The sequence below is a fragment of the Oncorhynchus keta genome, chromosome 27, assembly GCF_023373465.1.
Source record: "Oncorhynchus keta strain PuntledgeMale-10-30-2019 chromosome 27, Oket_V2, whole genome shotgun sequence".
NCBI lineage: Eukaryota > Metazoa > Chordata > Actinopteri > Salmoniformes > Salmonidae > Oncorhynchus > Oncorhynchus keta.
Genome location: NC_068447.1, coordinates 31,118,177 through 31,144,337, shown reverse-complemented (window position 1 = coordinate 31,144,337; position 26,161 = coordinate 31,118,177). Strand labels below are relative to the sequence as shown.

General features: G+C 40.5%; 2 protein-coding genes across 9 annotated transcripts in view; one reads left to right on the top strand and one right to left on the bottom strand.

Moving 5' to 3' along the window:
- Positions 1–3,952: 3,952 nt before the first annotated feature.
- Positions 3,953–22,023, bottom strand: gabrd (gamma-aminobutyric acid type A receptor subunit delta). 5 transcript variants are annotated; one of them, XM_035738573.2, is made up of 10 exons: positions 21,954–22,023; positions 21,770–21,838; positions 12,097–12,212; positions 10,613–10,680; positions 9,577–9,797; positions 9,158–9,240; positions 7,130–7,267; positions 6,514–6,669; positions 5,397–5,608; positions 3,953–5,110 (listed from the first exon to the last, which is right to left on the bottom strand). In XM_035738573.2, exons 3-10 carry the CDS (start codon positions 12,206–12,208, stop codon positions 4,784–4,786), a joined length of 1,317 nt encoding a protein of 438 aa, XP_035594466.1. In that variant the 5' UTR covers positions 12,209–12,212; positions 21,770–21,838; positions 21,954–22,023; the 3' UTR covers positions 3,953–4,783. The 5 variants fall into 5 exon arrangements, with proteins under 5 accessions (XP_035594466.1, XP_052338124.1, XP_035594465.1 ...); XM_052482164.1 differs by lacking the exon at positions 21,954–22,023 and having other exon boundaries at positions 21,770–21,913; XM_035738572.2 differs by lacking the exons at positions 21,770–21,838; positions 21,954–22,023 and adding an exon at positions 17,464–17,837.
- The window catches only part of cfap74 (cilia and flagella associated protein 74), a 45,987-nt gene continuing 41,238 nt past the window's right edge, over positions 21,413–26,161 (top strand). For 3 of the 4 annotated variants that reach the window (XM_052482155.1, XM_052482154.1, XM_052482153.1), the window contains exons 1-10: positions 21,413–21,541; positions 21,755–21,862; positions 22,165–22,255; positions 22,583–22,732; positions 23,150–23,248; positions 23,569–23,694; positions 24,162–24,335; positions 24,922–25,032; positions 25,253–25,355; positions 25,884–26,041. In XM_052482155.1, the coding sequence (XP_052338115.1) occupies positions 21,760–21,862; positions 22,165–22,255; positions 22,583–22,732; positions 23,150–23,248; positions 23,569–23,694; positions 24,162–24,335; positions 24,922–25,032; positions 25,253–25,355; positions 25,884–26,041 (1,115 nt within the window). In that variant the 5' untranslated portion in view covers positions 21,413–21,541; positions 21,755–21,759. The remainder of the gene's footprint in view (positions 21,542–21,754; positions 21,863–22,164; positions 22,256–22,582; positions 22,733–23,149; positions 23,249–23,568; positions 23,695–24,161; positions 24,336–24,921; positions 25,033–25,252; positions 25,356–25,883; positions 26,042–26,161) is intronic. The other variant, XM_052482156.1, reaches the window with a different exon arrangement.

The window sequence follows — 26,161 nt, the reverse complement described above, 5'->3', positions numbered from 1 at the left end:
CCTGTCTGAGAGAGGAGTCCCACAAGCCCCAGTTGAGGAGGATGAAGTGTCCGTTAAGACACTGACCTAAGGTCAGTTTGGCCCTAATGGTTAAGGTTAGGATCAAATGAGGTGTCCGATTATTATTGTCATGTCATACATGAATAGTCAGAGGAGTTGGCTAAAACATAAACAGATGGAGCCAGACAATGAAGGAGGTAACCTCATCCTAGAGCTGTTCTATCTGGAACCTCACCAGTGCTCTACGACAGTATGTGTGGTATCACCCAGGAGGTTAGTGAGTGTCAGTGGCAGATATAATAGTACGAATATTTTTTTAAACATTTTTGCAAAGAACTGAGTCTAAAAGCCTCTTATATTTGAGTCATCATCGCACTTTAACCAAGTCAGCTCGGACTGACTCTTGATGAATTAGGTTACCATACCATACTGTATGGCTAATAGCTTTATCAACCCATACATTCAGTATTAGCCCATCTGTGACCAAACCAAACAGTTGAATTGGCATTAGACAATGAGTAGCCTCCATAGCTGATCTAGGTCAGCCAGATACTAGTCTGTAGGATGAAACAAGCCAACACTGATTAAGAACTGTGCGAGGAGCCAAAGTGTGACTTTGAGAGCGATAAGTGAGTGTGTATTACAAAACTGTCAACTGATCTCCGCCAGTCAACTTCAAAGGACTGCATGGAGACATAAAAAAAAAATCATGTTTTTAAGGTGAATAATTTTATATTGGATCATTTAGGATCATCTGCTGTATGATCGTGATGACAAGGAGTGGTCCCTGGCCAATGCACTGTCCATGTTTGTCACATCTACTGTTGGTTACAATTTCAGCTGGTTAAAACCTCTTAAGCTGACAGTCCCCGAAATCGGGCACTAAAATTACTTTAAAAAAAGATGTATATGTTTACATAACTTATTTTATTGATTTCCCACCGTTTTATTAGTCAGAAGACAACCATTCAGACCTTCCCTAGGACCATGTCAACATCCTCTGTCGAATAAACATGTATTTGCCTCCCTATGGTGGCCGGCTGCATCATTACATCCATTTATATCACTTCACAGCAACGTTATGTCAAAGGGGCGGTCCGTAGAAAAACATTTATCCAGCTCGACTGCTTCACTGCACAGACATGGCAAAACAATCACTGAATTTATCTCAAGCAGGCAGATCTAAATACATAACTTTCACAGCTCTACGATAAAAAATGTGATCTACACACTTCTTTAAACCTAAAAGAAGTAAAGTAATTGTGTGAAAGTCAAACATTTGTTTTACATCAGAGGCAGATAAATTGCATGTGCTAAGAACTACAAAATCGAGCCCTTTACATAGTCCTTCTCCCCTATAGGAGAGACGCACACTGTTTAAATGGCCCAAATGTTGATTTAAACATTCACAAATAATTTTGACTATCACTAATGTCATGATATGTTTGGTAAAGTAATAAAGAAGGTGAAATATTTGGGTAGATGTTCCTAAAATGGATTATATATGTACAGTGTATTATAAAGTATGAAAAGGCTTATTCATTCAGACCATCATATTTGTATATGTTTTATTATACTTTTATTGTGTAGTAAATCATATGGGTTGACAAGTGTTTTTTTTCCTCAGACATAAATAAACAATTCCAGGTGAAAGCCAAAGGTCAACGCTTTCTAAAGGGGGAGTGAACACTACTACATTAATAAAATATTGCCCTCTTGCTAGATTGATGAGTAAAATCATAGCGAAACAGTACAAAACGGCTGTCAGCTCAACTGGTTCAATTCAAACTGAAAATGTGCTCGTCACTGAATATCAATGCAAGTCAATTGTTGCATCTTTTGAGTACTAAAGCAACTATAATACTTAGAATACTTAAATAACTAACTAACTAAACTATAAGTAGCTAACTAACTAAACGTCTAACTTTTGTACAAAAACTACAAAACTATTATTGTGATGATCAAAATGTGTTGTCAGTCTATTTTCTTCATACAATATACATGTATACTCTATATGGTCATACTTACAGAGTGAAAAGTCCAGATGAAATGAAATCTTTCTTGAGAGTGGTTTAAATGTAGCTCCAATATTTCTTCAAGTCTAAGAGGCTTTTGTTTTCGTGTGTAGATACACGCCTATAGTGTGCAGTCCCTCACTTCTATATGACATGGCTAAGTTGTGCCACTGTGTCTGCTTTTTAAACACCTCCCACCCTAAATACACACACCACCACCACCCCCCCTGGCTCCCAACACAGACCATGTCTGACATAGGTAGCCTCACTGGATGAGTCGGCACAGGAGATAAGAGATCACTAAATCTCTGGATGAGTCGGCACAGGAGATAAGAGATCACTAAATCTCTGGATGAGTCGGCACGGGAGATAAGAGATCACTAAATCTCTGGATGAGTCGGCACAGGAGATAAGAGATCACTAAATCTCTGGGTAACATTTGACTTCAAAATGGGGCATTCCTAACATCTTTATAAAACCTGTCATAACACCTTCATGAGTGTTGCAGTATCATTCATCCAATATTATTAGATATCTTAATTTGGCAGAATGACACTGGGTAAACAGCTCTTGGAATTGTCTTATGGAATAACTTTTTATTGACAACATCTGGGAGAAAATGGATCTGCAGTTCACCATGAGTTCTGGCCTGGAGCACCAATCGTAAATACTATGTAAGGCCTAGTGTGTGTGTGTGTGTGTGTGTGTGTGTGTGTGTGTGTGTGTGTGTGTGTGTGTGTGTGTGTGTGTGTGTGTGTGTGTGTGTGTGTGTGTGTGTGTGTGTGTGTGTGTGTGTGTGTGTCCCCACTAGATGGTATTGTTAGTGAAGGGCAGCAGATAACACTTCCCATCTCTGCACCGACATCTTCATTGCCATCCTTCATGATGTCATCTCTCTGAGCCCAGAACAAAGTTATCTACACTGGAGGAGACAGCCTGCCATGGGCACCCAGCCCTGCCCTTTCCCACCCAGGGGTGGCCCCTGGTCGGTTCAGCACTGCTGGGCCTGATAACAGCCTTACTCACGCCCCCCAGCCAGCCTCCACACAGAGAAAACGTGGACCAAAAACAGACTCCCGAGATATCAGAGCCTGGTTCGTCTCTAGGTTTCCTCCGAGGCTCCTGCCTTTCTAGGGAGTTTTTCCTAGCCACCATGCTTGTACATCAGCATTGCTTGTGGTTTAGGTTTATAGGCTGGGTTTCTATATAAGCACTTTATTTATCTGCTGATGTAAAAAGGGCTTTATAAATAAATGTAATTTGATTTGATCACTAAGGGAATATAGCTAGGAGGTTACAATAGTTTGTATGGTACTTTCTAACCATACAGACAACAACCAGTAGAAGTACTAGTAAGCAGTAATAACAGGTCATAAGCAGTAATAACCGTACTGCAAATAAACCACTATCGTATTCCTGGTTAGAGATGCAACTTAGTATTTACTTCATCATGTATATACATGTACATCATGCACACCTGATTCTGCAATGACTTCTAGGGGACCACAGTGTTCATTATTTTATAACCAGTATGTTAAACCCCCATGAGGTTCCAGTTCTACTGTTACATACACAAAGGGACATGCTGCCTGAGATCATCTGAATTATAAATACTGCACATATTTCAAAGTGCATAATCTGGATATCGGATTAAATTATTCACCATGCCTCAAATTAGTCTATTCCTCAAACTTGAGTTGATTTCATAAAGGGGATCACTGAATATGAAATGTATTGTAGCTAAAAAAAAATAGACGTGGAAGCTTCTTGATGCTCTTAGTGAATCCATAACGCCTGCAATGAGGCTATTTGGACATTTGGATTTTCGAGAATAAGGCAGATATTCTAGAGACAATCATGAGAAACAACTGTTCCAAAACTTTAAGCCGAAGCATTAAAACTCCAAAGTGAACCTTTCCAGTGTGGAGATACACAGGTAGTGGAGGAAGTCCTTTAATAATAATAATAATAATCAGGAAACAGGAAACAGGAAGACCTGGCAGGAGGAGATAAGATGCTCTGAAGCCCAAATCAAACTGGAGAGGAAAAACGGGTGGAGGAATTATAGGAGAAAAAAGAGGAGTGGGGGAAGGCAGTGGGATGGTGGAGGGGAAGAGGGGCGGTGGGGAGAATAAGCCCTGCAGCAAAATAGACTACACCACATCTTATCATCATGAAGTCTGGACATGTTTTTGTTTTCAACAGTTAGTCCATCACATGAGATGTGTTTGTGAGTTAAGCGAACAACAATTGTTGTGCACATTAGTTTTCAGCAATGACACATTAGTGTGCTGTGTATGTTGCTGGTGTGAGCAGAGTTCATACATGTACAGTAAAAGGACATAGCTGAACGTCAGTCCATTGATATGGCTTAGTGGGCAGCAATCAGTTTCTAAGGGGATTGCAGCAGTAGAGTTTGGGTGGCGAGTGAAGGTTTTTGGAGATAAAAGTCAGCAGCTGGACTATCATACAGTGAGCCTCACTGAGGATAAGACATCGAATACCCCTCAAGGCTCCCTTGTACATAACTTGTACTTCAGAACATATCCATATACCTGATCTGATTTTGTTCGTCCATTCACTGTACTTTATCTGCTATTTACCAGGTCCCTACTTCACCATATTATACGTAAATCCAGTTCTTCTTAAGGAAGCCTTGTTTACATCGGTGCCCCTATATAAGTCCCAGGATTCAAAGCGGCATGATTTTCCTCTATGTACAGTACTCCCGTCCTTGGTGGTGCCTGTCCATCATTAGTCCTCCCAACTCACATGGTGTACGCCACCCAGTAGATCACATTGACAATGGCGAAGGTGGCGGGGAACACAGCCCTGGCGTAGACATCTATGGTGTCAGCTTGGAGGGGCTTGCAAGCGCAACAGCACTTGGAACAACAACTACAGCACTTCTTATCCTCTTCTCTCTCCTCTGACGCTGTGGTCCCCCGCACCCTCCTGGGCTCCACGTCCTCCTCCTCGGCGGTCTCGGCGCCGGAGCGCTGCGGACGGCGGCTGGACACCATCAGGCCCTGGTTCATTCCAGCCACGGACAGGGAGAAGAGCACCATGGCCTGTTTCCCATTCTTTACGACTGACTGGAGAAGCAGAGAGAGATAGAGAAAGGCTACAGCAGTCAATTCCTTTGTGAAGTATCTTTACCTCACACCAAAGGAACCCAAAGGAAATTGTGCAAGTTCAAAATGCAAGTGCTTGTAGGTTCCTACTCACATTGTTTGCACCTATTGTGTCAACCCAATGTCCCTTGAACACTATGTGAACATTGAATGAATGTTGTAGTATAAATGGGTCAAATGAGGAACGGGCCTACCACTAAACCTTGGGGAACACCACAGTTGGGCAAGTTTTGTCCTCCCTTCTTACCTCGGAGCTCATCTTGTTGGCCTTGCTCTTGGCCTTCTCTTTGAGCCTGTAGTCGGCATTGTAGTGAGCGAAGGCATACTCTATGAGCGCGGCGAACACAAACACATAGCAGATCCAGAAGTAGACATCCAGCGCTTTGATGGCCGAGGCTCGAGGGAGAGATGAGCGGGCGCTCACCATCAGAGTCGTCATGGTGAGCACAGTGGTGATCCCTTTACCAAAATATATATGGAAATTACATATTTGTTTTGAATAGAAAAGAGGAAGGTCCACACTCAATCGTTGATGTGAAATAAAGTTAAATAAAAAAAGTGAAAGTGAAATAAATTAAAAGTGAATGTGAAAAAAATGATATCTTGTTTAAAGCAGCAATCAGCAGTAGAAATAATCATTGTAATCCCCTCCCTATTTCAGTAAAAAGCTGAGGTACAGGCCTGGAAAAATGACATAGACAGTGCTATGGATGCAAGGACTGACCATCTATGATATCAAAAGTATAGTTTTAACCATGTTTTGAGGCCATAGAGTGTTTGTTTACATTTACATTGTTCACAAACATTGGCGTGAAACAAACTTTTTATTTCGGGTTCTGATGGGGTACGACAGTTGAACTAAGCTCATGAGGCATGTATAAGTTATATTATTCAATAATCAATTGGTACATATTATTATTTTATAAGTCCAAAAACTGATGTAGCAACTGCTGATTGCACCTTTAAGATGGAAAACATTTTCTTCCTCTATTTATTTTATATTTATTAAGGATTGTTTTTGGTTTACACAACACAAACAACCTAAGATAATAATCTACAACTTGAACTGTGATGAGGGTTTCACCTTTTTCATTAATCAAATAGAATTTGTCATCATGCATATCACATAACTATGAATATACTTCTCAATGATAATGCACTTTATTTTCTTCAAATTCTAGGTCAATGTACAAGTAGACACATTCAGTTCACTTTGAATTCTTGCTGTCTCATTGAATCTGTGTTTTCCCTGTCATTTCTCTACTAACATACTCACAGCAAGCTAATAGCCGCATTCCAGGGCGACTAGATTGCAGACTACGCCCCCAATATCACTAACAGAATACTCTTAACATGATACTAACCCAGGGATACCCGAGCCGGGACTGCTGTTTGGCTGATCCAGAAGGACACCCAGGACATGGCAACCAATAGGATGGAGGGCATGTAGGACTGAATGATGTAGACGCCTCGGTTACGTCTCAGCTGGAAGCGAAGGCTGAGCCGCGGGAAACGTCCGGCTTGGCGTGAAAAAGTAGACCAGCATTAGCTTTTCAATCAGTCAAAATGATTTATAAAGCGCTTTTTATATTAACAATTGTCACAAAGTCCTACAGTAACCCAACCAAGACCCCAAAGAGCAAATTACAAGGAAAATGTCCCAAGAAGGAATACATCTTTAGAGGAATCCTCTCTGAATAACATGAGCCATTCTGTCTGTGCATAGAACATGCCCACAGAGGTGTCTGAGTTCAAAACATATTAGTTAAAAAGACCTAGGGTCTCTCTTACACAAGAGGCATGGTAAGACAACGTTCAAAAGCATGACTCAAAATGGAGAGTTGTGTACAGTGAAAGAGGTGAAAGAAGTGAAAGAAGTGCTCTGTATAGAAATGAAGAGAAATTTCATGAACATCCCACTGGCTGTTAAGTAGAGTAACCATGGTGATAGCGAAATGAGGATACGTGGGGGAAGCTCACCGGATTTGAAGTTCAGCGTCTCCGTGACAAATTTGTAGTCGATGATGGTGAACTGGGAGAGCTCCAGTTTGTCCAGTCCATGGATGTGTATCTGACTCTCAGACCAGTGGTACACAATGTCCTCTGAGGAGTAGCCATCTGGAACAGTCAAACAAACAAGCAGTCAACAAACAAACAGTCAACAAACAAGCAGTCAACCAATATTCGTCCCAACAACAATGGAGCATCATTGGAATATTAAATGTATGTGTAAGGCGTTGACCCTAGCCTTGCTTCTGGTACTCGTGGTACACAATTTCCCTTTATATTATGGCCTACATGCAGCTCTACAGACACTGGGAGTAGTCTAAAGTGTTTTCCTGCCCTCTTCTGTATTCTCAGTAGAGCCGGCAGGTTGATCCCTTAAGTTTAATAAGAGACTTTCAGGTGTGGGATTTATCTGTCCAATCAATGAGATGAATTGATCAATGAACTACTGTACCAGGAAGAAAATAAAACCACCTTTACTTTGAATTGGGAAATCAATAGTCATGTTGTAAAGCAGGGGAACTCACTTTGACCCGGGGGCCGCAATCGACCTTCTGGAGGGCCGTACTGAAAATGGGTTATATTTCCTCGGTGATCCTCTATCCATCGTTTTGGGAATTTACAATTCTCCCTGACTGTCTAGCTTTATTTTGGTGATTATTAGCCAGATGGACAGTCAAGAAACTGTACGAATGTAGGTCCATTATCATATCTACACCGTTTCGATTTGAGTCTCCCACCCCCCGCCCAAAATAAAACTATTCTAACAAAAAATTCTAAAAAAGTGAAAAACTCCAACCACCCACGGCCTGGATTAGACCCCTAGCGGGATGATTTGTATGTTTGACACCCCTGCTGTAGCCTATTGAGAGACATCCATTAACCTTTTCACTTGTTGAGTTCCAAATATCTCTAAAGGTCACACCAGCCTGAGTTTTTTTATGCTGTGATGTCAGAATGCACTCACAGGACAGTTAACCCACGCTGCCCTCAAACCAAGGCATGCTGCCTGCTAATTATCTATAGGCTATGTTTCAACTTGTCAATTTCAAATCATTTTCTAACAACTTTTATTTTCTAACAACTTTTAAGACAACAGGGAACTCGTAAAAATACGAGGCCAAATCATGAAGCTAGACAGTAGGCTTGTATTTGGGGTGATAACATTTGATTTGCTTTGTGATCTGTCAAAAACGGTAAACAACTTGTCAAATAATGTGCTCCGGTTATTGTATACACTGTAACAAGTACATCAAATATGTGTAATATGCTTAAAAGTGGCCAAACTAAGTTCATATTTTTCAGGCAATGGGCTCAGCCATCTTTTTACATTTACATTACATTTAAGTCATTTAGCAGACGCTCTTATCCAGAGCGACTTACAAATTGGTGCATTCACCTTATGACATCGAGTGGAACAGCCACTTACAATAGTGCATCTAAATCTTAGCTTTGACTTTGTTCATTTGCGTTCTATAGTGAATGGCATTCTAGGATTAAGGAGTTAACATAAACATACATGGCTGCCATTATATAGAATTTAGCTGCTGTTAGCTTAGCTGACACGCATCTCTTTTCTAAACAATATTACATTTATCCGTTAGTGCTCACCAGAGATGTGGTACATCGTAAACAAGTCTAGCTGTTATGGAAAGAGTTTGGCGATGGATGTGTTCCGTGTGATGTTTGGATAAGGAAGTTTGCATTTATCTTTTACAGGAGGAATAAAGTTGTGTGGACCTTTATTACCCATCGGTACAACACATTGTTTAGATGCTTTTCAGACAACAATGCTCTTTAGACGCATTTGTTGCATCATACGTTCTGTTGCTACTGTTCCAGTCACATATTTGCGACGGTACGCTGCAGGGACCACTCAACAATGATCACAAGTATGTGATCGTAATGGTCCATTAAGAGTGGTAGGGAGCATGACAGACTACCGGTATTGAGATCATATAAAGAGATACAAGTCTATGTAAGTAATATAAGTCAACCCACAGCTTTCTAAGTCCAGCATACACTCCTGCTCATCCATGGGGTATTTGGTCAGGTCCATGTCACACGCCACAGTCGAGGTGATCCTGAGACGAGAACAAGTCATTTAGTAAACACTCACTTCAACCACAATAGTAACTTGACCCGTAACGGTAGGCCCTAGTCATTCTCACTTTGACATTATCATTAGGCATTATATAGCCTTAACTTCAGGCCACAGCAAATCAATCGTTAAAGGGTCTCTCCAGCCCACACCCTTTTCTTTTCTCCCTCCTCCCATGCCGTCCATCTCTCCTACTCCTTTCCTCCTTCTCCTCCTTCTTTCCTACTCGATCTAAGCTCCTACTCCTCACACATTATATCCACATCTCTCCTCCCCATTCCCCTCATTCCTCTCTCCTCCCCACTCTCCCACTTCTCACCGGCTGCTGTAAAGGATGACCCCATCAGGCTGCAGGCGAATCAGCTTGTTCTCCACGGTGACGTCATGGAACCAGGCGGACTTGGCGTTGACAATGAAGGTGTCTGGCAGCCAGAGTTTATCCACGAAGCGGCTATCCAGCCCCAGGGTCTTGTTGGTGTGGTTGTAGGACAGGCGGTCATCCCGCCAGCTCTGACGCAGGAAAATGGTCATGGTGTACTCCTGCCAAGCAGTCACACACGGTAACAACAAGAGTAGGCATACACATACGCGCAGACACATGCACAGACAGACAGACAGACAGACAGACAGACAGACAGACAGACAGACAGACAGACAGACAGACAGACAGACAGACAGACAGACAGACAGACAGACAGACAGACAGACAGACAGACAGACAGACAGACAGACAGACAGACAGACAGACAGACAGACAGACAGACAGACAGACAGACAGACAGACAGACAGACAGACAGACAGACAGACAGACAGACAGACAGACAGACAGACAGACAGACAGACAGACAGACAGACAGACAGACAGACAGACAGACAGACAGACAGAGACACAGACACAGACACAGACACAGACACAGACACAGACAGGGACAAAGCTGAGCCAAGGGCATTGCCAACTCTGGTACGAGACTGAGTGGTGGATCACGTTGAGACATAGGGCAGTACTGTAGCTAGGAGAATAGGAGATGAATGAAGGCCTGTTTCAATACCTTTCAAATGTCTCCTTTAATAGTTTCCCTAGGGTAATCACTGATCTGAACGCTATTAGTTAAGAGAAATATAGGTTACAAGACTATTGCTTTTCACCAATCCAACCTGGTTCAATCTGTTGAATACCTCAAGGGAGGAAGGAAGGATACTTTTCATAAGATGCATGCTCTGTCTGAATCCCTATTGGCTGATGTGGATGACAAATAAGTGGTAGTTTCACATTTAGTTTTACTGCAACAGAACAGTAGCAGTGAAATATGGCAACCATTTTGTATAAAGGCCTGCAGGTGAATTTATACATTACCATGTTGGCTTCAGAGATGTGGTCAATACTGGCTACTTCAATAGCCATGGCAACATTCACGGGTGGGCCTGTGGGAAAAGAAGTGAGAAAAGAAAACAATCGCTCCCTCCCTCCCTCCCTCCACCCCAAAGACACCCCTAGATAAGGATCCATGGCCACCCCACTTAACATTTCTCTACTGGAAGTGACATAGCACTATGTACATTCATACACATGACATTGGGGGTCTCATGGGCTTGTGCAGTGGTGTTGTATTTAGAAGCGCATACATAGCTAGCATTCTTTTGTAGTTTGCTCGATGATAAGCATGATTTGTGCTGCTGAGATCCTGGACACTTGAAGGAAATCTAAAGGGAGGGAGATCAGGATCACCGAAGCAGAACTGAAAGGCTATTTATTCCAAACATTAAGGAATCATACATTACCATTCTCCACCATTCAGCACTTATCCCATAACCATTTACGTCAAATTGTATTCTATAGCCATTATCCTACCCACCATAGAGATAGCAGGCATCAGCATTGACAAGTGGGAGGACAGTCAAAGTCAATGAAACTCATTTTGGAGGATTTTAAAACTAATTGTAATCCATAATCCCTTAGCCTGTCACTAAAACCTAGCTCATTTTGACTAGTGACCCTTTGGGAGAGGCTCAGTGTTACACTTCTTTGTTTAGATTCTAGACACCTATCATAGCACCACTTTCCTTCTAATTTGAAATGGTGAAGGGATGAGAATTGAATAGACAGAGTAAGACTGCACCAACTGATGTGCATGATTCTTCAATGGCCTTAAATAGCCCATCAGTAGGGCTTTATGGTAGCTGTCTAAGCACTTAAATAATATATGAGGGAGATGTTATCTCATCTTATTTATGAGAGGAAGTAAGGAGAGAGTGGGACTATTGATCATTGTTGAGCATAATGTTGAGCTACAGGTGTGTAGTGGCCTTGTTGCTGGTTCACAAGGCCTGACATTGTGGTGATTCTTATATCGACAAAGTTTTTTCACCTCTGCTTAGCTGAGTTAAGCTGTGAGGTTGAGAAATCTAATGCTGTGGACATTGGATGTTTCACATTTGGCAGGCATTCTCCAGCAACGCTCCTTTCTTTTCTCTCGCAACACTACGCACGTCTTCCATTTCCAAAGCATCATTTAAATAATCCCTTCTGCAAACTCATTCCAACGCTTAATTGCTTTAGTTTGTAATCTTTTGCGTCACGTTCAAACACAAATGCTTTTAATAGATTCAAACCTCTTATTTACATAGGGGTAAATATTTATTTCAAATAGGATCTAAAAATGACAAAATGGGGGCAGGGGAATTTAATATGATTGATTTTGAGAGGAGTCAAAATAATTTGAGTGTGATTTTCAAAACGCTTAGGTCCTATATACCTGGTTCTTGCTATGCTAAGAATGACTGTAAATGTGAGGGGGTGAAATGCAACCCAATGCCACGAGCAGTAGATCTCATACTCACCTCCTATCCCAGGGCGAAAATTTCGCGCATAGCCCTTCATTAACTCATCCAGATTAGGCAACCAGGAAATTTGTATGTCTGAACCTATATAGTCCCCAATGTCACTCAGCATGGCCCTATAGGGAACAAACACAGCACACTTGAGCACTCTGCATCCACAGCACTAGAGAAGCCCTGAAGGAAGAAAGCTAGGGAGGCAAAGACAGTATTAGCATTTTCATGTTGAACATAGATTTGCGATCAAGATCGGTGGGCATGCAATTCTCCTTCGAGGATATGAAAGAAAAGAGCAAACTTATTACAGTAATACATTATTACAAAGTGCCTATTATCCATTAGGGATTTTGGAATAATGGACAAAACTATCTCACTTGAGAGCTTTATATTCCACACATTTCTGGGCTAAGTTGCAGTTCATAAACCCTTGACTTGTGTTCTCAGCTTCAAGACACATACTCATTAAGCGTCTCAGAGTAGTAGTGCAGATCTGGGATCATTCCCTATCTATGTAATCTCGTCTTGTCTATGAAATATTATGAATTATAATATAAAGGCTAAACTGATAATAGATCAGCACTCCTGACCCCAATCTTATATGTGCTGCTTCTGACTGGACACAGTGCACACAGAAACTGACCACCAGAAGGCAGTGTTAGCTACTATGAGGGCTCACTCTGTGGACTCTTGGATGAGACAAAGGGCCAATTGTCTTACTCTGACTCTGATCTAACTTACTATGTGTTGTATTTAGTGATGTAAAATGTTCAAACCGCTGCAGATAGAAATTCCTTATTCTACCTGACTGACAATCATAGTGATATGTTCTAAATGCATGTCTAGTTGAATAAAGTTTAGTAACATTGCACCCTCCTGAACAGACCACTGGTTTCAAAAGGGACAAGAGAGAGTATCGTAAGAGGACAGACAGCACTCAGGACATGCGAGGTGTTTCCCCGGACAATATTCAAACGAATAAAGCCCTTTTGACATGTTACCCCTTTGTTTATAGTCGTTACGTAGTAGCTAAAACATACTCCTAAAATGTACCAGACATTTTTTAAATTTTGTCTTTTAAAACCATGGACTGTTTTTTTGCGCTTGTATTCTGGGGTTTTAATCACATCCTATGACATAAATAGATGAGAACATTGACTGAATTAATACATCAAATGAACTGTCTCCATGTGATCGACAGATGTAGTCTATCACTAGCCTAATTAGCAGCTTCTATATTCAGAGGTAGCTGTTGAGTCGTTCCATATGATTTCAATCCATTTCTGACAGCACCCCTTTTGATTTGAACGAAGCCTTCCATACATATTTGCCAATGATGGAAGTGGTCAGAAAGTAACTTTTTGGACCTGAATGCCAAAACGTTCAGATTGAGCACCTCTAAGTTCACTAATTTTGCATATTTTTTTAGCAAATTCTTTTGTGCAATTTTTCATAAATGCTGTAGCTATTTTACATGATCTGAGATGTTTGTGTTGTGCCCGTCATCGGTTGTGACACAGTTGAGACACAATATACTCTTGAATAATTTACATTAAAACTTTTTAAAAAAGGACCATTTTTTTGACATCCCTGTTTGTAAGCTTTCACATTATATCAAACTCAACCGTTTATCTTTTTCAGTGATGAACACATGGATGTCTCATGGTAGAGTGGGGTATGCAAAAATGGGTCAACTTTGAGCATTTCTATCTCCTGAATGTTTTGGCATTCAGGTCCAAAAAGTAACTTTCTGACCACTTCTACCATGGGCAAACATGTATGGAAGGTTTTGTTCAAATCAAAAAGGGGTGCAGTTAGAAAGTGATTGAAATCATATCTTCAGAAACTCCCAATGTGCTGAACCTGTGAGGTCAAATAGAAATGTGACTGTGCAAAACATATGCCACCTAAACAAAATCCAAAGAGTTTAACAAAGTTTGTTACAATACTCCGGATTTTGGTTTTGTTGGTCCTGTAAAGATATAGGCAAATGAGCAAAAATAAAAACAGCCTGACTAAGTCCAATATCCACAGTAGTATACCACTTATTTAGAGGTCATGCCCAATACATTTCTTCATTCTAACTGGTATGCTATTGATATTGGAATATCCCATAGGTGCCTCCATTTGTGGCCTTCCTCTTTGACAACTCGTTGTTCTAACTTAATAACCTAACTGATAAAGTGATGGAACCTGTTTAAAGTGTTGCTGTCTCGGCTAATGGCTACATACTGACTTCCTCTTGTAGGTCTACCTATAGTAACTTCAGTGCAGTGTATAGCACCACACCACAGGCTACATTATGCCCTCAGCAAAGGAAATGTGATGTCATGAAATGCTAATGGAACTGAGCATTTGATTAGTCTCGAGGGGGTTTCTGTAAACGTGCAAGGCCCGCTCTCTCACCCCTCCACTCTCTGTTCAAACAGTTCAAAGTCAATTTCCCGTCGATGTTGTTCCTCTTAGTCTTTAATTTCAGTTCATTAGCAGGATCTCCCGAGGCCCTGCTTCGCTAACCATCTGTTTACCAGCTATAACAAACTGTGTATGTCCGAAATGGCAGCCTATTCCCTATAATATAGTGCACTACTTTTTGACATTGTTAGTGCACAAGAAAGAGAATAGGGTGCCATTTCAGATACAGCCACTGAGAGCTGAGGTGAAGAAGACTAAACACAAAAGAAACAGACTTTCTTGCCTCGGATAGAAATATAAAATCCTTGTAATGTAGCCCCAGCAGTAACAAGCTTAATTTGCTTCATACAATGACATCAATTTGTACCTGAGAACAGAGAGGGAGATTTGCACTAGTCATCCTTGCATTTTTTGTTTATGTTGTAAATCCTGAATGTTGACAGCATGTAAAGTTGGCTAATTAAATCTGCAACCTTTTGAATGCCAATCATTAGAGAAACTGTACAGACATGAAATGGTGGCATTGCATAGATATGGCACATTCAAGCTCTGTCATTTCCAACCTTGATTAGCCAAATTCATTCTATAGCTTCTCTAAGCTGAAAGCTCTCTCTAAGTACTGTGGCCTTTCCACCACAAACCCAATGTAGTGTAACTGTGCTTTGTTCCACTGCTGATCCCGCAGCCATTTGGCTAGAGCATATCTGGACCCCTCAGCGATAGCATCTGCCTGATTTGCACATATGGAGCATCTATTAAGGACATACTAAGGGTATGTAGCCTATGGTGCCACCATGTCTTCCAGTAGGGCATAAGAGACTGCCAAGACAAGGCAAAAGGTCACTAACTATTCCACTGCTACTCCAGTAAACCAACAAGAATGAATTAATTCTCACATTTGAATATTTGTGATGTTTTTCTTTGAACCGCTTTCAACTTTGCATTTCTGGACTACTTCCAGTAGTACTGCAACAACCACCAGTTTTCTTTTAAATGCAGATATTTAATAATGGGGCGGCAGGTAGCCTAGTGGTTAGAGCGTTGGGCTCCCCGAGCTGACAAGGTAAAGATCTGTCGGTCTGCCCCTGAACAAGGCAGTTAACCAACTGTTCCTAGGCCGTCATTGTAAATAAGAAGTTGTTCTTAACTGACTTGCCTATTTAAATAAAGTTTTAAAAAAAATAGAAATAAAAGGCTTAAATTGTACTAGGTCTAGGACTTGTGTGAGTAAAATAAACTGCACTACAGGACACACTATATGAAACATTAATCCTAAATGTTAAATATTTTTCAATGACAAAAATGTCACAAAAAAAGTGAGATCACATTGCAGTGAAAACTGTCTGTCATTTAAACATTTGCCCTCAATAGGCTGTGTTAACACAGGTAGCCTATTCCAATCGTTTTCCTCTAATTGGTCTTTAGACCAATTTTTTTTAACCTTTATTTTAACAAGGCAAGTCAGATAAGAACAAATTCTTATTTTCAATGACGTGTATATGCAGCTTTACATTGAAGAGGATTTATCCAGAAGAGGAGTAACTTCTAAGGATTATCACAACCAAGGGTATGGTGCATGTCACCTGAATCCATTTAAGGACAGCTGTGACTGACACCAAAGTTGAAATATTATGCCAGACCCGATTCTGACTTTAAATTATTATTATTTTTTAAACACATCGTCAAGTAGCCATGTTCAAGAAAATGTTTTGAATTTTGTTTCTAACATTTTTGGAAATGAGAGATAAGGCACTGTCAGATTGCTACTCCAAAACACTCACAAATTAAAATGTGGGGGATCGTATAGTGGCAAATAAAAATGCTAATGCATCAAGTTCACGAAGCGAGGATAATATATCTTCAATTTGACACACACATCTCAGAAAAACCTGCGAAAGATCACATTCTAATAACAATTACACCCTCTGCTGGTATGTGTTGTCAGGAGTGGCAGGACGCTACCAGGATTCACAACCTTGTACAACCTTTTGAACTGGGACAGTTTGCAACACTTGTGTAACTGAACATACCTCAACGGTTTAAAGTTTAGAGACTGTTGCAATGACACTACCAGGATGTGTGTCATTCTGATGTCAAGAGGCAACTTGCAAAAATGGATGTATACGGACTATTACAATAACCCTGTGGAGGTGTTCCTCATTCCACTTGTGTTGTAACAAAGACCACTCAATTTCATTACAATGCTATGAAAAATCAATTATAAAATGACTACGTAACAACATGCTGTTGTTATAATCATCTCATTACTAGTAACAACGAATTTTAAGTTATGGTGTGACATTGTACACAAATATGTCACACATGATAGAATGTAACATTATTTACCACATATCCACTTCCGATTGCCTCTATCTCGTTATCTTTACTATGAACGTATGATCAGCATGGGTGTCTATGTTGATGATGGGCCCCACAGCACTTAAGCTGTAACTCACTGCTCAAATGCTACACACAGTACGTGGGCATTGAGTAGGCTATTCCTCTGCTATTGCAGAGAAGTCATCAGGTTTTAGAATTAATTTGTGATCAGCTCATTTCACGCAAATTGGACAAATAAAAAAAAGGTAGGTTAGGAATTAGTTTCCATCAAAACATTATCTAGGCTACATCAGAAACATATGTTATAGCCTCAATGTGCTTATTGTGTTGTAAATATAATTCAAAATCTGAAAACACTTACAGAAATTGCCTAAAAGCTTTGAGAGTCATCTAAACGGTCAGTAGGCTATATATGTTAGGATAAATCAGAACATAGCAACAGCTGACCTACAAAATAAGGGCAAAGAAGGCTATTATTTAAAAAAAAATGTCCCTAATTTAATAATATAGGCTATTCCAAAATAACAAAATTCTATTAAATCCTTAGTGAAGCTTCTGGGAAAGTCTCCTCCGTAACCCTAGTCAAAAGAGCCGTAGCCTATAATAGGGTTATCTTACCTGGTGAAAATGTTGTCCCTGATATTCAGGAGGGCAAGGCTCGCCAACATGAAAGTTATCATGTCCATTTAGACAGCTGGCCAAAGTTCCCACAACAAGAAACGATCAAATAACCGAAGGGGATCGCACAAACTGTGTTCCTACGGTCCCATAATGTGGAGGAAGATCATGATTAAGTAAACTGTTGTGATGACTCATGATCTGCTCACACACGCGCGCCTCTTCTTGTCCCTGTCCCAGCCCAGCGTACAGAACGCACGGAGTCAACTCTTTGCTCAGACGACAACAGCAGTCTAGTTAACTGGAGCGTACTCTTGCGCTCCCCCTTTGCAGCACTTGCTCGAGAGAGAGGACCACACTAAACTGTCTCTCACTGCGTTGCCTGCTCGCTGAGCAACGTCAGATTAAATCGTCCACGCATGAAAACGCGTCTCCACTGTAAACTCGAGGCAAGAAAAATATACAACAGATATAATCGATTTTATAAACTTTCAGTATTATTGTCATCTGCACAAGCCTATTCGTTTTGTTCAATCAAAACTAACAATATATTCATTAATATTACGCATCCAACAATAGTCACTGTACTCATATTTTGGCCTAGAAAATGCCTTTAGAAATCTGTTTTTACTATGTGGTAAGAACCAAGTATGTGCACTCCAGTCTATTCAACATATACCTTTATTATGTAGGCTAAAAAAAGTTATGTATTTTTATGCTAACATTTTTATGTAGTAAATAATGTGTGGTAAATAAACAATTACATTTTCAGATATCACATTTCCCCCATTTTGTGACGAAAGTATTTTCATAACAATGCACCTGCCCTGGTTTCATTTGCTCCACCCAAGGGAAGCAGGAAGTGATTCAGAAATAAAAACACTGTTTGCTTCCCTGAGGATTTTCAACATGGATTGTTGCAACACTTACTATTAAGCTATAGGCCTACAGTATGCTACACAATACAGTAGATTGGATGGATATTCTCTCTCGCTCCTCTCCTGGTGGCATAATCTACTCTTGTAAAGGGTCTGCTTTGCCCCTCTAAGGTCACATGCCTTGCCTTTTCCCTCATGTGTCAGCAAATCTGTTTCTTTTGGGCCTTTGTGCATAGTGACATAGATTAGGATCAAAATCAGGAGTTATTGCATTGTAGAAATTGTTTGTATGCCTATACAGACTAAAAATGGCTTCCTGCATAGGCTACCAAATCTACATAAACCCCAAGATGTTATCTTTCTTTTTCTTCCAGCTTGCACTTCAAACCCTGAACAAAAATTCTGCTGAGCTGGTGTTGATTTTTATCAGTCCAGAAAAAATACATGTAAGATGTTCATTATAATCTTTCAAAAGTAACATAATAAATTCTTCAGTGAGTGAACATTTACATCAGAATTTAACGCCTCAGCCTCCCTTTTTGTTTTGGTCAAGGTCCTATGACACAGAAGGCAATCTTCTAACTAACACGTTTAGTCAGTTAAATTTAGATAATCAATGCATTTAAAAACAAAATGGGTGAAGAGTCTCACACCAATGATTCACAGTCCATTAAACCTAAAGATGAAATTCAAATAATGATCTTGCATAAGCCGCTCAGAGCTGCCCAAAGAAGTCATGATTGAGGTGGATTGCATGTAGGTCAAAATTATATAAGTTGATTTTATGACTCAGGCTATACTCTCCCTCAAGTTAACTCTTAACTGCGGGGTGTAGTACATTTTTGTAGGCAGGCATTTGGATGTCAATGTCAAGACACTCATGAAATTGTTGACAATACACTCACATAATATGCTCATAAGCATCCTAGCTATTATACTTGTATGTTCGCCTACTTATTTCAATACAAGTCCCAAGTACAGTCTACTTAAATTATACAGTTGTATTATTACAATGGTAACATAAACATCATATGTTTCAATAACATGAATTTCATTATTCATTCTTTTAAACAAAGATACACAAAGAAAATTCAAAATCCTAGTAATGCACCTCTCCGTAGAGGGCAAGTAACTTGGAATTAGGATATTTATTGAAAAGTAGACTCAGCCTTATGAGGTAGATGCAGAAAATAAACAGCATAGTGGGTTAATTTCCACAACAACTAAGATCATTGAAGTGCGAGGCTCAACTCCTCTGCTCTTTTGCTACTCTGGCTACCATGCTGTGAACAGTGTGAAGCAAACCCATGCACATGTGTAGATACTCGCTCATCTCAATATCTCGCTGCTCGTTGCAAAGTCAATTAGCTGAGTCTACCTTTAAGGGGTACAGTAGCAAATGGAATAAATATTGTTCAATATTATCAATACTAACTTTGTATAATATTGTAATATATTGTGTACATTTATACCCCAGACCATTGGTTTCCTAATAAACTTTGCTATTCTGCTTTTTTTTTTACCATAAATAATTTCTGTTCCAATTCCAATTAAGCCCAATTTGCATTGAAACACATGGGGATTGTTTGTTGATATCCATAATATTCAATAAATCTGAGCATAAAATGTTTTTTTTTCATCAGATGTAAGTTGATTAAAATACTCAAAAACTACAGCTATGCATATTATGCATCTATCCATGGTGCCTTTACCAAGATTAAAAACAATTAGGAACAATTAAAAGCCTTTGTACTCTCTCCAAGACGTTTGGAGTGGACAGGTAGTCATTGATGCAGAGAGAGGAGACTAAGATCAGGGTTGAAGGAATAAAAGACCTACAAGTATTAAACAAATGAGGGACAAGAAGGTGACTATTGGACAATTCTCGTGCAGTTAGGGCCGGGCAATTGTCATATTGTTGTCCCGCATTCATCCAGGTGTTTCCATTTTTTTTCACTACATGTACCTTTGTAATACAGTAGAGAGGGAGATTTGAAACAGTCTTCAGACAGGCTTCAGGAAGACACGTTTAACTAATTAACAAGAATAGGAGTACAGCAAATGTGAACCAGCTTTCAGATAATTAATTAAAAGTTGTTTATGTATGGCATCTTATCCACTGAAGGCTGATCCGGGTGCAGGTTTGTGTTCTAACCAAGCAGTAACACACCTGATTCAACTAATCAAGTCTTGATTGAAGTTTATTGTTAGTTGAACCAGGTGTGTATTGGTTGGCAAGAACAAAAGCCTGGGCCCAAATTGATCTCTGTGGATATGATTGGACACCCCCTGTTATGAATGCTACTTACATGATGAATAGTAATGATACATTTATTTTAATAACTTTAGGGGAGATTATTATAATTTAAGTTTACATAAGAAATGTCCGTTTGTAAGTTTTTACATATGGAAATGAATTAAAGTTGATTATTTAAGAGGTGGGCTTATTTGGAACACCCATGGGCTTAAAGGGAACATTTGGTACCCAGCTAAGCCCAGGCCAGACTTCTCACATATTTTATCAAATATTTTTTAGCTCACATTTTTAAAAAATGGTGTAAGTAAAGTCATAAAACTTCACATGAGATATCAATCTTTAATTTGATCTCCACTTTTCCTATGAAAATTAGGGCTGTATATACATTGGGAATATCTCAACTTAGATTGGTCGGCTTAATAGGTACACTTACCCAAGTTTGTATTCTTTATTTACCCAAGTGTTTCCTTTATTTTGGCATTTACCTGTATTTATAACTAATGGATCTGCTGATTTACAGAAAAATGGCCATGTTTAATGACTCAGAAGCCTTTCTTCTAGTTGTCTCTGTCACTCACCCACCGATCTACTGTAGTGTTGCTCTCCCACTCTCCTGGGGGAAGATGAGGGGAGAAGAGGGAGAGGGAGAGAATACCAGATAGAGGATATGGACAGTCTAACACACTAGCTACTGTACCTTTCCTCTGATGAAAGCAAATTCATATTGCATCACATGGGCTTGAAAAAAGGGAAATGGGGAGAAGAACCCACACACACATCTCACGGTATAGCTTCCGCCCCTCTCTGGTGTCCATGGAAACACTACTAACACACATGTTGAGTAGCTGGCTGTTCAGTGGCTTGACGGTTCAAACAAGAGAAGACAGTAGCTAGCCTGCAAGTTACACATTTAGCGACTTCGAAGTTGCAGAAAGATCTCCAGGTAACACAGTCAATCAAGATAAGATAACATTTTAAAGTAGCCACATGCACACTACTTGTTCAACTCAGGTTAGCTCGCTAGCAAGTTAGTTTGTACAATGCTAGCTAGCGGGGTTGGCTGTTGCAAACGCCTATCTACCTGAACATGTTTCATAGGTCTGGGAGCTCTTTGTCATTTCAAGTTATTTCTGTTGACCAATGTTGTTCAATTTAGGTCTTATGGACGTACCTGCCAGGGATAGTCCTTCAGAGGAAGTCTCCATCTCATCCTTTCATTCTGAATATCCTCCAGACGACACTTGGAAAGATGAGGAAACAGGAGGTAGCTAACTCTAGGTCTAACATTTGTTTTGGACGCGAAAGAAACGCACACCTGTTAGGCGTGGTGCTGGCTAGCGGAGTAGAACACTTACATTTAAGGAGAGCCTCACACTCTAGGAGCTCAGATGCAATAATTGAATAACCCAATATCCAACGTTTCGACAGACAAGCTGACTTCATCAGGGTCTAACATTTGTTGTTCTGTATGTGTCTTGTAGGGCCTTAATCACAAATGCATGCAAATGCAAACATACGGTGGCCTAGCTAGGTAGCCATTATAAAGTTGTATTCCCACAAATTCAGATGACGGCACAAGAGCGGAGACCTTCAGAGAGGACCCAGCACAACCAACGGATGCAGCAGAGTTGTCTTTAGAGTTAGATGCTACTAACTGGTGGGTGTCTCTGCTGCTTTGAGGACAGATGATTTGATAATTGAAAAATCTGTTTTAATTCGGCTTTAAATATTCCACTTTATTATACAACATACCGCTTTTGGCTTATGATAAACTTTTTACTTATAATAATATTTTATCTAGGATTATCTAAACTCATTCCAAGACTATTGCGCAAGTGTCTGGGAATGAGATGAAGGATTATCAAGAAATTATTTTACATTAATAGTGGTGTGCTTTATATTGTTAGATTACTCCATGTTATTAATAATGATCCATTCTTGACCATTCACCAAACCTTAGCCAATGTCTCTTTAATCTGTAAAGTGCGGATAATGATGACGACCTTGGGGAGGATGGCGGACATAGTGGAAAGAAGAGTTATGCTGAGACAGCACGGATGTTCAAGCTGAGAAGAAACCTGGACCAGCTGGACTGCTTCCACCGACAGAAGGAGCACAACGTGCTGAAAGCCAGGTCTGTGTTTGCATCCAAAATACTTTTGTAGTGCACTATAAAGGAAATAGAGTTTAATTTGGGACATGGCCTGTGTTTGGCAAGGATCAGACCTTTGTATGCCACCTTAACACAAATCAAAGATTTGTTCTGCCCAAAGACATTCCAATGCCCCCTTTTTAGTCCTGCCCTAAACCAAGGGACCGTTTCTGTTATTCATTGATTTGACTATTAAAAGAAAAATAATTTCAGCCAAAGAGGAAGCATTTCCGATAATGTGTCTACATTTGTTGTTTTGTGTTACAGAAAGCCATTAAGCACCCAATGAGCTTGCTAACAGTCTCTGAATGTTCTTGTGACTGTCATAATGAGAGCTTTTCACATTGTAGTTTGTTGTAGATTTAGTGCAGTGTTTTGCCTTTACTTCTTGGTTTCCAGAGAGGAGCTCAAAGTTTGCCGTCTGCATATTTCTGAGCTGGAGAGGCAGAGAGCTCGAGTGGAAGAGGAGATAGAGCAACAGAAAGAGGATGACAACAGGTAGGCACAAACAAAGCAAACCCAGATATAGCCAGGTCAGGGGGCGTATGTACTGTATCAAGTGACTAAGAGTAGGAGTGATGATCTAGGATCAGATCCCCTCCCCCTGTCCATGTAATCTTATTAATTGTGATCTAAAATGCAAAACTGGTCCTAAGTCAGCACTTCTACTCTGAGACGCTTGATATTTATGGCCCCAGCAGATGACCTCTTTATCCCCATGTTAATGGGATTGTTTTTGACTTGATCCAAATAAAACAATTAGATGATAATGATCTTCTTCTATACAACACTTAGGTAACAGATACAATGTCTCTTAGCGCCCATTTGTTTTCATGCAGTGCGGCCGTGTTTCGCCTCCGAGCCCAGCACAAGCGCCTGTGTCAGGAATTACAGCAAGAGGAGGAGCTGGAGTCACATGTGGCCACCACTCTGAGGGAACATGAGTGAGTCTGCACTACTGCAGCAGCATGATTTAGGCCCCATTACATGGCTTCAAAGTGACTGCCAAGTTTATCTATCCTAAAGAGATATTCACCCTTTGAGTGCTATTCCAGTTGGGCAAATAGCTACAATACTTCTGCTACTTGCAATTATATTTCTTTCTTCAAACAGATGTTTATTGTTGCATCCAATATGCTTTTTCAAGAGCAATTTGATTCAATTGCCACAAGCTCCCATTAGAACAAACCATTTTCCTTGCAGACTTGAGTTCTTCAGTTCCCAGCTGGAATTTCATAGTGCTGCACATTGACTACTAGCTTTAGCACCACTCTCATCCTTGACCTTCCCTGCCCCCCCCTCTTTCTCGCTCTCTGCTCTGCTCTCCTCTCCCTCCCTCCCCATTCACCCTTTCTCTCTCCCCTTTCTCCCCTCCCCTTCCTCTCCATTCCCACTCCCCCTTTCTCTGCAGACTGGAAATGTGTCAGGTGGAGGTGGAAATGGGTCGTTTCTCCCTCCTCCGTGTGGAGGTGCAGGAGGAGGAGCAGGCCTACCAGGCACTGCAGGCCCAGAGAGGGGAGGCCAGGCTGCAGAAGGAGTACACCTCCACCCAGAGCCTGCAGCTCCAGACACAGTGCCTCAAAGCGTAAAGCAGCTCACTCCTTTTGATTTTTGTTTGTTTTTTTGTGAGCAACATAACTTTATTGCACACAAACTAGACAATACTAATGTCACATACAAAGTCATCTCGACACCCAGAAACGTTGTACAAACACACACATACAAACATACATAACATACACACTCGTACACCTGGATTGTGTGTTGTACTAGAGTAGTGGCCAGAGGGCACACAGTTAATGTATTGTGAAAATGTTGTAAAATGTATTTTAATGCATACATTTTCTTTATTATAATGTGTATTACTGCCTTAATTTTTGCTGGACACCAGTAAGAGTAGCTGCTAATGGGATCCATAATAAATACCAATACAAGATATCACGTTTACATTTTAATCGTTATGTCTGTCACAAAAGACTACATACAGAGTGCCATGCATGGTAGTTATGATAAAAAATTTCCATAATATTGTCATGACCCAGGTTAATCTAACTGTATAGACATACAAAAAAATGCTACACAGTAGCCTAGTCTAATGTTACTGAGATAATTCATTTGTCATTCGTAAAGATTCCTTCCGTTTGAACGTGATGTTGTCTGTCTGTTAACAGGAGGCAGGCGGCCACACAGAAGGAAGAGGAGACTGACTATCAGAGGACCACAGAGCTGGCGCAGGCTAGCCGCCAGAAAGCAGCGCTGTATCTAAAAGAGACTATCAACAGGTAACGGCTGTGTTCAACCTATCAACAGGTAACAGCTGTGTTCAACCTATCAACAGGTAACCTATAAAATGAGCATATAGAATGTATTGAACTTAGCTATGAACTCGTAAGAGAGTTGATAACCAGATATCCCGTAGAAGTTTATAATTAACATCATATCAAATGAATGTATGCACCCTCCTTCACTCTTGAGTGATCGCTACGTCCCTTTTGTGTCCAGGATGCATCGGGAAGAGGCAGAGAACGAGCAGCAGAGTCGAGGGCTGAGGCAGAAAAGGATGCAGGCAGTCCTGTCATTGAAGGCCAACATTGCATGCACCCAAGTAAGCAGTGGACACTTTTTTTCAGGTTGAACATGAAACGGCCCGAGGCTATTGTTTAAGCATTGAGTAGAGTTAAGATAATAGCGCTGGTCCTCAGCTCCTAGCTCGTGTTTCTGAGGGTCCAGTATAATGGAAAATAGCAATGGGCATCGTCACATTGTCATGAACACAAGGTGACACAATTACTTCTGCCTTCTAATGGACGGACATTTGTTCTGATTTACTGTATTAAGCTGGGAATACATTTTGGACCTCTTTGTACGATTTAGTAGTTTAATAATCTTGACCAATTGCTACTGTATTAGTGGAGTGAACACAGTGTGATGAAGCCCTCACTGCAGAATTTAATTTCTAATTGATTACTACAATCATTGCATCATTGTTCTCAAATCACACAGTATATTCCCTGCTTAAAGAAGCGTCAGTATTATTCTTACTGAAAGCCTAGTTTGTGTTTTGTCCTCAGGAACGAAGGGAAAGTGTCATCCCTCCTTGACCTTGTTCGCTCTACATTTGTGTTGTTTCCAGGAGAGCCTGCGAGCCCAACAGACGAGGGCCAGAGCCCAGGCTTGGAGACAAGAGGAGGAGGAGAGACAGCTGAGAGAGTCCCTACAGACACAGGGTATCAACAGCACCAAGTACATGTACCAACAGAAAAAGCTCCAGGAATTCCACCGAAAGAAAGAGTGTGTTCTTCTGATCAATCTACTTCTCTCTCCCACTCAACGAGTGGGTGTTTTCTTCTCACAATAACACGCCAAGGAGAAATATGATCCTATTTTGCTCACAATGGCTTGTTGTTGTTG

Excerpts from the sequence above, each read along its gene's own strand:
- gabrd (XM_035738572.2), bottom strand. The coding sequence starts at position 17,531 with ATGGACATGATAACTTTCATGTTGGCGAGCCTTGCCCTCCTGAATATC. Across the intron at positions 10,681-12,096 it reads TTTTCGCCCTGGGATAGGAG|GCCCACCCGTGAATGTTGCC; the intron begins GTGAGTATGAGA and ends CTTTTCCCACAG. Across the intron at positions 5,609-6,513 it reads CCCGGCTCGGGTATCCCTGG|GGATCACCACTGTGCTCACC; the intron begins GTTAGTATCATG and ends ATTTTGGTAAAG.